The sequence below is a fragment of the Panthera tigris genome, chromosome F3, assembly GCF_018350195.1.
Source record: "Panthera tigris isolate Pti1 chromosome F3, P.tigris_Pti1_mat1.1, whole genome shotgun sequence".
NCBI lineage: Eukaryota > Metazoa > Chordata > Mammalia > Carnivora > Felidae > Panthera > Panthera tigris.
Window position 1 is genome coordinate 36,813,924 of NC_056678.1, and position 12,350 is coordinate 36,826,273.

At 33.4% G+C, this 12,350-nt stretch overlaps 1 protein-coding gene across 4 annotated transcripts in view; it reads right to left on the reverse strand.

Annotated features, from left to right (window-relative positions):
• The window catches only part of DENND1B (DENN domain containing 1B), a 253,965-nt gene that overhangs the window by 183,999 nt on the left and 57,616 nt on the right, over window positions 1–12,350 (reverse strand). For all 4 annotated transcript variants that reach the window (XM_042976469.1, XM_042976470.1, XM_042976468.1 and 1 more), the window contains one exon: window positions 477–520. In XM_042976469.1, the coding sequence (XP_042832403.1) occupies window positions 477–520 (44 nt within the window). The remainder of the gene's footprint in view (window positions 1–476; window positions 521–12,350) is intronic.

The window sequence follows — 12,350 nt, forward strand, 5'->3', positions numbered from 1 at the left end:
TCAGACATTATTGTAACAAGCAGAGAACTAAATCACAGATTTATAGCCGTTACTACTTACTTCAAGTAGACAGAAATAATAGAAGGGTATTCAACAAAGTATGGTATTGTCAGGTTTTTTTAACGGAAAAAAATTTTAAATGTTTCCAAATATATTCCATAGAGAAATCAAAAGAGTGTAAAAATATGTTGAAATTATAAACATTCAGTTCTTATTAGTTTTAATACAAGGGCTTCTTCATCACCCATCTACTTGGTAACTTTAAAAGATTTCCCAAACCAATTTGACAATAAATTTCATAAAAAAAAAAGAAGATTTTCCATATACATTCTGAACACATGGCTTCTTTTTCTTACAGTTGGTCAAGAGAAAAAAACGTATAGTAATTCATATGCTAGAGTAGTTGTTGCATTAACAGTAGTAATAATCATAGTACTCCAATTTTAAACGGTTTTAAACAATTATGTGGTTCCAACCTGGTCGCCAAAGTCCTCTGGGAATTTCCACAATACCACCGGATCTGTAAATAATTGACACACATCATTAAACAGAGGCCAGAGAACACATTTACACCAACATCCTTATAAAACTATCTTAAAGTTGTCAAAGCTACTTTTAAAATGAATTTTTTAATTTTTCTTTAAATATTACAGTTGATTAGGTTAAAAATAAAGTATTTTGATCTTTAAATGACCTTTAGGAACAGGAACAAATAAAATTGGTAACTTAGTTAGATTATTAAAAACCATTTCCATAACTCACTTTTTTATTTATATACTTTAGTTTTAAGATTCTGAAATATGAATTTTCAGATTTAACTACACTGAACACATTACCTTTAATTTGAAAAGAAAAATAAATGTGTTAAATATGTAATCAAATATATTATAGTTCTTAGAAATTAGACCAAGATATATCACCTTAAATTTCCATTTAAAATCCTAAATATTTAAGAACACCTATTAATGCATGCTTTATATCAAAATTCACTTTTAAGATTCCATATTTGCAACTCTATAAAGTCTTTTTTAAAATAATATAAATTGGTAGGTATAAAGCATCAAGCTTACTTAAAATATAATTGATATCCGCAGGGCTTTTAGAGAAGTTTTTCCAATATATTTTATATACTTATTCATATATAAAAACCAATGTTACCTGATAAATATTCCCATTGGCTTTTCATTTTCATTGTTTCTCTCAATGTTTCTTTTCTACTTAGTATATTAAAAATAAGCCCTTTTAATTAGCACTAATAAACATTTTGGTCATGTGCTTTTTAATTCTGTCAAAAAAAAAACTTCTGAATACCTATAGATGTACTTTCCAAGGATAGTGTACAATGGATAATATTACTTCTGAAAAAGCCTTTGAAAGCTGAAGACAATGTAAATAACAAGTACCACTGACACAACAGGATTTGAACTTCACTCCAAGCAAAAAGACTCAGTAGGCCAAAGATATCACTTTATGCTCTCAAAGTAAAAAATTATAGTTCTATTCCATTTTTCCACTATTTCATGTTGCTTTTATAAAAATATAGTCCAAATTTCTATATTATTATATAGAATTTCTATATATTATATTTCTATATATTATAGAATATATAATTTCAAGGTTTTAATTCTAAAACTCAATAATTACCTAGCAATATTTTTAGCATGAGCTACCTCCTCTTGCTGTATTACTTACTAAGTTCAAAAGAATTTTTTTCCATTGTTTTAAATTAAAAAGAAAGCATACTTTCTATAATTAACCTTTTACTTACTAAAGAATAAAAGGTTTCCACATAAGTCAATAAATAAGAAATCATTTAACATCATTAAATCTTACATAAGATTTAATCATCTTATATAAAAATAATGCATTATAAATTCACAAAGGTAATATTAAATGATCATGCCTTCATGTAAAACAAAGTGTATACATTTCTAAAATGAACGTGACATGTGTTATAGGACACCTACAAATACTCAAGACATGGAAGATTATGTTGGAAAATACTTATGTGTGAGTGTTATGTTGGAAAATATACACGTGTGAGTTAGTTTTACCAAAATGGTAGTTATTAGGATTTGAATCTCATAAAATGAAAGTTATATGATGGAATCTTCATGAAATATTAAGTTATTACTTTGATAAATGTAATACACTAATGGTCATATAAGCAAATCAATTATACAGAAATGTAAAATAGTTCTTTCTTATAATTAACAGAGTTAAAGAGTTTCAATGTGAGTATTTACAATATCCCTTTGAACAATCTCAATTTTATAGCTGTCATTTATGAAAATGTGTTTGATAAATTTTTTACATTTATGTCTTAAAACTAGAACATTTATCTTGTACAGATAATGGTTTGCCCCTGTTCACAGCATTTACCCAAGTATATTTTACTAACTCCCTTTTTCTCATCCCCCATTATACTGCTTTCTTTCTGTATCATCTGTTCTTTCACAGAGAGAATGAACAAGTGAATTCATGAAAACAGCATCTACTTGTTTAATTATTTATTGGAAAATATCCTCTTTTCACTAAATGAAATTTACACATCAGCACTCAAAAATTTATTGTAACATAAATCCATATTTTGAAATGGATTAACTTAGATACTGCCTGTGTTGTTAGATTTATGCCATATCTGACACATCTCTATAACAACTTTTCACGAGTACTGCAAAGGAAGAAAAAAAATGGCTCTGATAAAAACTATTATAACCTATCTTAAATTTATGCACAAAGACTGAAATTTTCTATTCCCTGAGGATTACTTTCCAGATACCAGATCCGATCTGGCAATGTTAGGTCAATTTTATGCTTATTTTATGGGTGAAAGGATGAGAACTGCTGGCAGAAATCACCACTGCTGGTGAGAACCGATATACACTGTGCTGTTCTCCTTACCCACGTCTGCCAGCAATTCAAGGGAGACTCTGTGTCTTAACGTGAAAACAACCTTTGCTACCTACAATCTAGAAAACAAATAAATATGAAAGGAAGAATACTTGATTTGTACATAAATGTAGTTAATCTTTTATTTATTTATTGATTGATTGATTGATTGATTTTTGAGAGTGTGTGTGTGTGTGTGTGTGTGTGTGTGTGTGTGAGCAGGGGAAGGGCAAAGAGAAAGGGAGGAAAGAGAACACCAAGCAGACTCTGCTCATGCCCAAAGCCGGACATGGGGATTGAACTCACGGACCATGAGATCACGACCTGAGCCAAAATCAAGAGTCAGACACTTAACCAACTGAACCACACAGGTGCCCCAACATTTTATTTTAATAAGAGATTTTACACTGTAGTAAGGAAAATATAAAAATTGTATGAAATAAGTAAATTTGGAATAAGAGTATTTAAAATATTATTTGTGCAAAACCATCACAAATATTCCAAATTCGTGACTAAGGCTTTTTTTTTAATGTAGGGTAAGGGGCACCTGGGTGGCTCAGTCGATTAAGCATCTGACTTTGACTCAAGTCATGATCTTACAGTTCGTAGGTTCGAGCCCTGTGTTGGACTCTGTACCAACAGCTCAGAGCTTGGAGCCTGCTTCGGATTCTGTCTTCCTCTCTCTCTCTCTGCCCCTCCCCTGTTTACACTCTGTCTCTCTTCAAAACTAAATAAACACTACAAACAATTTTGGTTTTTTAATGTAAGGGTGAGATAAATTCAGTAAATTTTTTTTTCCTTTTTAATCAGGTCTTTCACATTTTCTGGCCCCTAACTGAAAACAATAACTAAAATAATTTAAAATACCAGGGTAATAAAACTATGAAATTAAAACATGCAAAGAAAATGTTTTAATTTGCATAAATGAATATCATTTACATAATTTTGTGGCATTCATAGATGAGTATCTTTAAAAATATGTATTTATAAAATCACAGTTCAGAGACCAAATACTTTTGAAAGGTAGAATATATGATATTAGTAAGTAACTTGATGGAGTATAGCTTTCAGTGTTTGACTAACCTACCTTGCAGAATCAGAATTTTATGAATGAGGAAACTGAGGCCAAAACAAGGAGTCTTAGTTATAAGGCTAGTCAATGTGAGAGACTAGAACCTTCTTAGTTGAGATGTAAAGAGCAGCGATTTTAAGTAATTTCTAGAATCAACACATTTCTCTGTCCCGTTTAAGTTCAATTTATTCCATTCAAAAATCTATGCAGTGCTAAAGAAAGAGGAAAAGTCCCTGCCCTCCAAAGTCCTATAGCACACCTGGAACTCTCCAGTTTTTGTGCAAACTATTGTTTTAAACAAGGTATCCTGTAGAAACATTTGGACTGAACTTGAAAATTCACTGGCTTAATAATTGAAAAAAAAATTCTTAATGAAGAAATGGTGATGTCTTTTGAATGTAAATGAGCAAGACTCATTAAAGAAAATATGTAATTTTATTCTTCCACTGATAAAGATATAATGGTGAACTAAACAAAATCAGGTCTCTACAACTTATAGAAAATAAAGCATCTAATATATATAATGCAATAAAATTTAATGAGTATTATACTAAAAGGACAGGATACTACAGGACAACATATGGAAATCTAATCTAATTTAGAGTCACTAAGCTACTTAGGAAGGAAAGTACATGTAAATCAATGTCAAGCAAGCAAAGGATGATTTGGGTTCTAAAGTGGGCAGGGGACAACATTTCAGACTGGAGAAACAATACGCAGGAAGTCTTGGAAGTTAAGAGAAAGAACAATGCACTCTAGAAACTGGAACAAAAAACAAGTAAACTATATAGAATGCAGAGTGGAAGGAAGAGAATGTCAAGGGATGAAGCTGGAGAGGTTAGGGCCAGACTACAGAGTTTACAATGTATGCTGGGTATTGTGGAAAGCCATTAAAGCAGATGATGACATAAACCAAAATCAGAAGTAGCAACTAGACATAAATAAAGAATACAGCAAGAGTGTGTGCTGTTATGAAAATCAAGGGAAGAAGTTATATCTAAGAAATTCTCAAACAAATGTGGCAAAACAGTAAGCAAGGTGACAACTAAAAAATGGTAACTATATGTAAAGCATAAAGCCATAATAAAATGAGATTCAATGGAAGGATAGGAAGGAGAAAGCAGATTCAGGAAGATTATGCAGTGAGTATGAATAAGGAAGACAGTGTATGGAGACAACTTATTTAACAAAGACTGTACAAGGAAGATGAAAGTAAGTAGGAGGAGAGAGAGCGAGATGAAGCTAGATAGATTTGTCTTGTTGTTTTCTTTTAGTATGGTGCAGACTTGAACATGTTTAAATGATAATAGGAATTAATGAGCCAGCAGAGAGCCAAAAAGAAAAGAGATGATATCTCTGAGAAGGCAGGAAGAACAGGATCCTGATCATGATAGTGAGATGAGTCTTGGAGGGAAGCTGGAAATGTTTTCCATTATTATAAGAAAAGAGAAGATATGAACACAAGATTTTAGAATCTGTGGTGCAAAAGCAAAAGTTTTGTGTAAAAATTGCCAATTATTTTCTGTAAAGTAGGAGCAAAGCTCTCTGCTTAAGAGAGAAGTTGTTGGCGGTTTAAGGAGGAAGTGTGAAATAACTGTTTCAGGCATAGTTGAGCACTCAATTTGGTAGGCATCCAACCTAGTGTTTAATGGCAACAATGTGCTATTTCCCCATCATCATCCAACAGTTTAGGCAGAGGAGATAATTGGTAGATTCAGTCAGGGTTGAGGTTTCTGTCAGTCATGAGTGATGGAAAGAAAATTTAAACAGAAGAGTAGTTATAGATATGAATTGCTGATTTAAAGCCAATAAAAAGGGAAGTGAGGTTTTCTTTTTTCTGTAAAGTCCATTATTACTAAATGTTATACCAAGTCATGCTAATGCATTTTAAAACAGTATACTTTCAGTAAAAAAAAAAATCTGCTACATATGTCTGAAGAAAATTGGACTGAAAAATAAGGTAAAATCAATACGTGGGGCATTTGTAATTATGAAATCAGGTGGCTGAACTTCTGGTCTTACACTAATGAATAAAAATGCTTTCGGTCTCTGATCAGAGGCAGGTATTGAAAAAGAGAAAATCAATTTCCCTCCTCTCCTCCCTATCTCCTACTCCTTCCCTCCCAAGTTTATCATGTAAGTATCATTTTCTACATATGCTATTGGGTAAAAAAAAGACTGAAAGGCATGGAATTAGGTAAAGACAGTGAAAACTACTTTCTCCAGCTTTATTGATAACTGACATATAACATTAAGGTGTGCAATTTGATTCAATAAACACTTATGTGAAATGTTTTATAAGACTAATTAACATAACACACATGCTTGAATAATTACTAACTTATTGTTTTTGTTGTTGTTATAGTGAGAACATTAAAGTTCTACCCTCAGAGCAATTTTCAATAATACAATATGGTATTGTTAACTATAGTCCTTAGGCTATACATTAGATCCCTGGAACTTATTCATGTTATTGTAAGTTATTGTAAGTTTGTACCCTTTGACCAACATCTCTCCCTCAGCTCCTGGCAACCACCATTCTACTCTCTCTTTCTTTGAGTTCCATGTTTTTAGAGTCCCATATGAGTGAGATCATAGAGTATATGTCTTTCTCTGACTTATTTCACTTAGAATAACACCCTCAAGATCAATCTATGTTGCTGCAAATGGCAAGATGTTCTTTTTATTTAGGGCTGAATATATTTCATTATATACATGCAGATATATATAATATTTCACCTCACACATACACACACATATACAACACATTTCCTTTAACCATCCATCCATTGATGGACATTTAGGTTGTTTTCATATCTTGACTGTTGGGAATAATGTTGCAGTGAACATGGGAGTACAAGTATCTCTTCAAGATAGTGATTTCATCTTCTTCAGATATATACCCAGAAGTGGGGTGTGTGTGTATGTATGTATGTATGTATGTATGTATGTATGTGTGTGTGTATATATAAATTTTTTTGAGAGAGAGAGAGAACATGAGCTGAGAAGAGGAGCAGAGGAAGAGAGAGAGAGAGAGGAGAGAGAATCTTAAGCAGGGCTTGATCCCACAACTGGGAGATCATGACCTGAGCTGAAATCAAGAGTCAGACACTCAACCGACTGAGCCACCCAGGTGCCCCTCCTCTGCCTATTTTTTAAATGAAATTGTTTGGGTTTTGTTATTGTACGAGTTCTGAGTTCCATTTATATTTTGGATATTAACCCCTTACCAGATATATAAGCCAAAAACTGTATGATCTCACTCATATGTGGAATCTAAACACACATATATATATAGTTGGCAAATAATTTTCTCCCATTCTGTAGGTTGCCTTTTCATTTTCTTGATTGTTTCTTTTGATATACAGAAGCTTTTTAGTTTGATGTAGTCTCATTTAATGATTTCTGCTTTTGTTACTTGTGCTTCTGGTGTCATATCCAAAATATCATTGATAAGATTGATGTCAATGAACTTATCATCTATATTTTCTCCTAGGAGTTTTTTTTAATGTTTATTTATTTTGAGAAACAGCACATGCAAACAGGGAAGGGGCAGAGAAAGAGACAGAGAGAATCCCAAGCAGTCTCTGTACTGTCAGTGCAGAGCCCAATGTGGGGCTCAACCTCATGAAACTAAGTTCATGACCTGAGCTGAAACCAAGAGGTAGATGCTTAATGAACTGAGCCACTTAGGCACCCCTCTTCTAGGAGATTAATGGGTTCAGATCTCATGTTTAAGTCCTCAAAATCCATTCAAGTTTTTGTGACTGATGTAAAACAGAGATCCAACTTCATCCATTTGCATGTGGATATCCAGTTTTCCCAACACCATTTATTTAAAGAGACTATCCTTTCCACATTGAGTACTCTTGGCTCCCTTGTGAAGTATTTGTTGACCATGTACATGTGGATTTATTTCAGGGCTCTGTATTCTGTTCCATTGGTCCACATGTCTGTTTTTATGCCAGTACCATACTGTTTTTATTATTATAGTTTGTAACACAATTTGAAATTTGGAAGTGTGATGCCTCTAGTTTTGTTCTTTCTCAATATTTTTTTTTGTTTTTGTTTTTGGTTTTTTGATATTTGGGGTCTTTTGTGGTTCCCTATAAATTTTAGGATTGTTCTTCAAGTTCTATGAAAAAAATTCCATCAGGATTCTGATAAATATTGTATTTACATACAAAATAAAAATCATCTATGACTCTATAGATGGATTTGGTTAATATGAACAAAATGCTAACAATATTAATTCTTACAATCTATGATCATGAAATATCTTTCCATTTATTTGTGTCTTCAGTTTCCTTCTTCAGTGTCATATAGTTTTCAGTGTTTTTATCTTTCACTTGATTACACTCATTTCTAAGCATTTTACTGTCTTTGATACTCGTATAAATGGACTGTGTTATTTCTTTTTCAGATAGTTCACTGTTAGTGTAGAGGAATGCAACTTATTTTTGTATGCTGATTCTGCATCCTGAAATGTTTCTAAATTTGTTTATGAGTTCTAAAAAATTTTTGGTGGAGTCTTTAGGATTTCCTATATCAAGATCATGTCATCAGCAAAAAATTTGCTTCTTTCTTTCCCATTTGGATGCCTTGTATTTCTTTTCTTGTCTAACTGCTCTAGCTAAGACTTCTAGTACTATGTTAAGTAAGAGTGGTAAGAGTGGGCCTCCTTGTCTTGTTCATGATCTCAGAGGGTAAATTTCCACCTTTTACCACTAAGTATAATATTAGCTGTAGGGCTGTCATCAGTGTACTTTATTATGTTGAGGTATGTTCTTTCTATATCTAATTTGTTGAGAGGTTTGCTTTTTTAATTTTTAAAAAATTTTTTAAGTTTATTTTTGAGAGAGACAGAGAGAGTAAGTGGGGGAGGGGCAGAGAAAGAGGGAGAGAGAGAATCCCAAGCAGGCCCCATAGTGTCAGCATGGAGCCCGATGTGGGATTCAAACCCACAAACCATGAGATCATGACCCGAGCCGAAACCAAAAGTCAGATGTTCAACCGACTGAGCCACCCAGGTGCCCCTAATTTGTTGAGAGTTTTAATCATGAAAGATCAAACTTATCAAACACTTTTCCTGATCTGTTGAGATGATACGACTTTTATCTTTCCTTCTATTAATGTGGTTTATCACATTTATGGATTTTCACATGTTGAACCATCTTTGAATCCCAGAAATAAATCTCATTTGCTCGTGGTTTTTTATCTTTTTGTTTGTTTGTTTCAAGATCTAACTGGCTTTATTAAGTGATTCATAAATTAGGCAGCACACCATCTAGCAAGTAAAGGGGAAGTCCCTGGTAAATGATCCTTTTAATGTGCCACTGCTTTGGGTTTGCTACCATTTCATTGAAAGTTTTTGCATCTATATTCATCAGGAATATTGGCCTATAATTTTCTTTTCTTTTATTATCCTTATCTTGCTTTTGGTGTCAGCGTAATACTGGCCTTATAAAATGAGTTTGGGAATGTTCTCTCCTTTTCAATTTTTTGGAAGAGAATAATAAGAACTGGCATTTATTCTTCTTAAATGTTTGGCAAATTCACCCACAAAGCCATCTGGTCTTAGGCTTTTCTTTAATGGGAAGTTTTTAACTAATGATTAAATCTCCTTATTTATCATTGGTCTGTTCAGATTTTCTATTTCTTCCTGATTCAGACATGGTAGGTCATGTGTTTCAATGGCTGAATGTATCCATTTTTCTAGGTTGTCTAATTGTTGACATACAGTTGTTCATGGCAGTCTTTTATTTTTATGATACTTTGTATTTCTATGGTATCACTTGTAATATCTCCTTTTTCATTTATAATTTTATTTATTTGAGTCCTTCCTTTTTTACTTGGTAAATCCAACTAAAGTTTTGTGAATTTTATTTAACTTTAAAAAAAACAATTCTTAGAGATGCCTGGGTGGCTCAGTCATGATCTCAGGGTTTGTGAGTTAGAGCCCTGCATCAGGCTCTATGCTAACAACTCAGAGCCTAGAGCCCGTTTCAGATTCTGTGTCTCCCTCTCTGTCTCTGCCCCTCCCTTGCTCTCTCTCTGTCAAAAATAAATATTTAAAAAGGTTATTAAAAAAATACAACTCTTAGTTTTGAAGATCTTTTCTATTACTTCTCTATTCTCCATTTATATCTGCTCTAATCTTTGTCTCCTACCTTCTGCTAATTTTTAGCTTCATTTGTTCTTTTTCTAGTTCTTTGAGGTGTAAAGTTGTTTATTTCTTTTTCTCTAATGTAGGCATTTATTGCTATAAACTTCCCCTTTGTACTGCTCTTATTCCATGCCATGAGTTTTGTTATGTTATGCTTCCATTTTTATTTTAGTATATTTTTACATCTCTTTTGATGTAATCTTTAATGCATCAATTGCTCAGCAGTATGTGAATACTTTCCACATATTTTTTTAATTTTCCACTTTTCCTCTTGTTATTTATTTCTGTTTGATACCATTATGTTTGGAAAAAAATAATTCAATCCTTTTAAATTCACTGAGACTTGCACAGCAAAGGAAACAACAAAACTGAAAGGCAACCAACGGAATGGGAAAAGATATTTGCAAATGACATATCGAACAAAAGGCTAGTATCCAAAATCTATGAAGAGCTCACCAAACTCCACACCCGAAAAACAAATAATCCAGTGAAGAAATGGGCAGGAAACATGAATAGAAACTTCTCTAAAGAAGACATCCAGATGGCCAACAGGCACATGAAAAGAGGCTCAACATCGCTCCTCATCAAGGAAATATACATCAAAACCACACTCAGATACCACCTCATTTTAGCCAGTCAGAGTGGCTAAAATGAACAAATCAGGAAACTATAGATGCTGGCAAGGTTGTGGAAAAACGGGAACCCCCTTGCACTTTTGGTGGGAATGCAAACTGGTGCAGCTGTTCTGGAAAGCAGTGTGGAGGTTCCTCAAAAAATTAAAAATAGACCTACCCTATGACCCAGCAGTAGCACTGCTAGGAATTTACCCAAGGGATACAGGAGTACTGATGCATAGGGGCACTTGTACCCCAATGTTTACAGCAGCACTCTCAACAATAGCCAAATTATGGAAAGTGCCTAAATGTCCCTCAACTGATGAATGGATAAAGAAATTGTGGTTTATATACACAATGGAGTACTACGTGGCAATGAGAAAGAATGAAATATGGCCCTTTGTAGCAACATGGATGGAACTGGAGAGTGTTATGCTAAGTGAAGTAAGTCATACAGAGAAAGACAGATACCATATGTGTTCACTCTTATGTGGATCCTGAGAAACTTAACAGAAACCCATGGGGGGAGGGGAAGGAAAAGAAAAAAGAGGTTAGAGTGGGAGAGAGCCAAAGCATAAGAGATTCTTAAAAACTGAGAACAAACTGAGGGTTGATGGGGGGTGGGAGGGAGGGGAGGGTGGGTGATGGGCATTGAGGAGGGCACCTTTTGGGATGAGCACTGGGTGTTGTGTGGAAACCAATTTGACAATAAATTTCATATATTGAATAAATAAATAAATTCACTGAGACTTATTTTGTGAACTAATATATAGTCTATCCTAGAGACAGTTTCCCTGTGTTCTTGAGAAGAATGTGTGTTCTCCTGTTATTGGACAGAGCCTTCTGTATAGGTCTGCTAAAGCCATTTGATCTAAAGTATGGTTCAAGTCAATGTTTCCTTATTGATTTTCTGCCTGGATGATTTATCCATTGTTGAAAGCAGGGTATTAAAGTCCTCTACTATCACACTGATATCTATTACTCCCTTCAGATCTCTTGGTATTTCCTTGATATCTTTAGCTTTTCTGATGTAGGATGCATATGTATTTACAATTGTACAATCTTCACAAACTGACCCCTTTATCATCATATCAGCACTTTGTCTCTTGTTACAACTTTTGACTTAGTCTATTTTGTGTAATGCAAATAGTTATCTCTGCTCACTTTTTTCTATCACTTCTCTTTGAGCCTTAAGTTAGTCTCTTAAAGCATATAGCTGGGTGTTGTTTTCTTACTCCTCAGCCACTGTATGCCTTTGATTGAACAATTTAGTCCACTTATATTTAAAGAAATTATTTATAGGTAAGGACATACTATTATCATCTTGTTAATTGTTTTCTGGCTGTTTGGTAGTTCCTTTCTTCCTTTCTTCTGTCTTTGTGATTTTCCATAGTGGTACCTTTCCTCTCTTTATCTTGTATCTACTATAGATTTTGTTTTCTGCTCACTGAGGCCTACTTGGAAAATTTTACAATCACACACAAAAACTCTTCCCTGTAGTTCCCGACATAAACACATTTTATGTTTTTGATGTCACACTTGACATCTTTTTCATATTGCACATCCATTAACAAATTATCATCGCTATAGCTATTTGTAATACTTA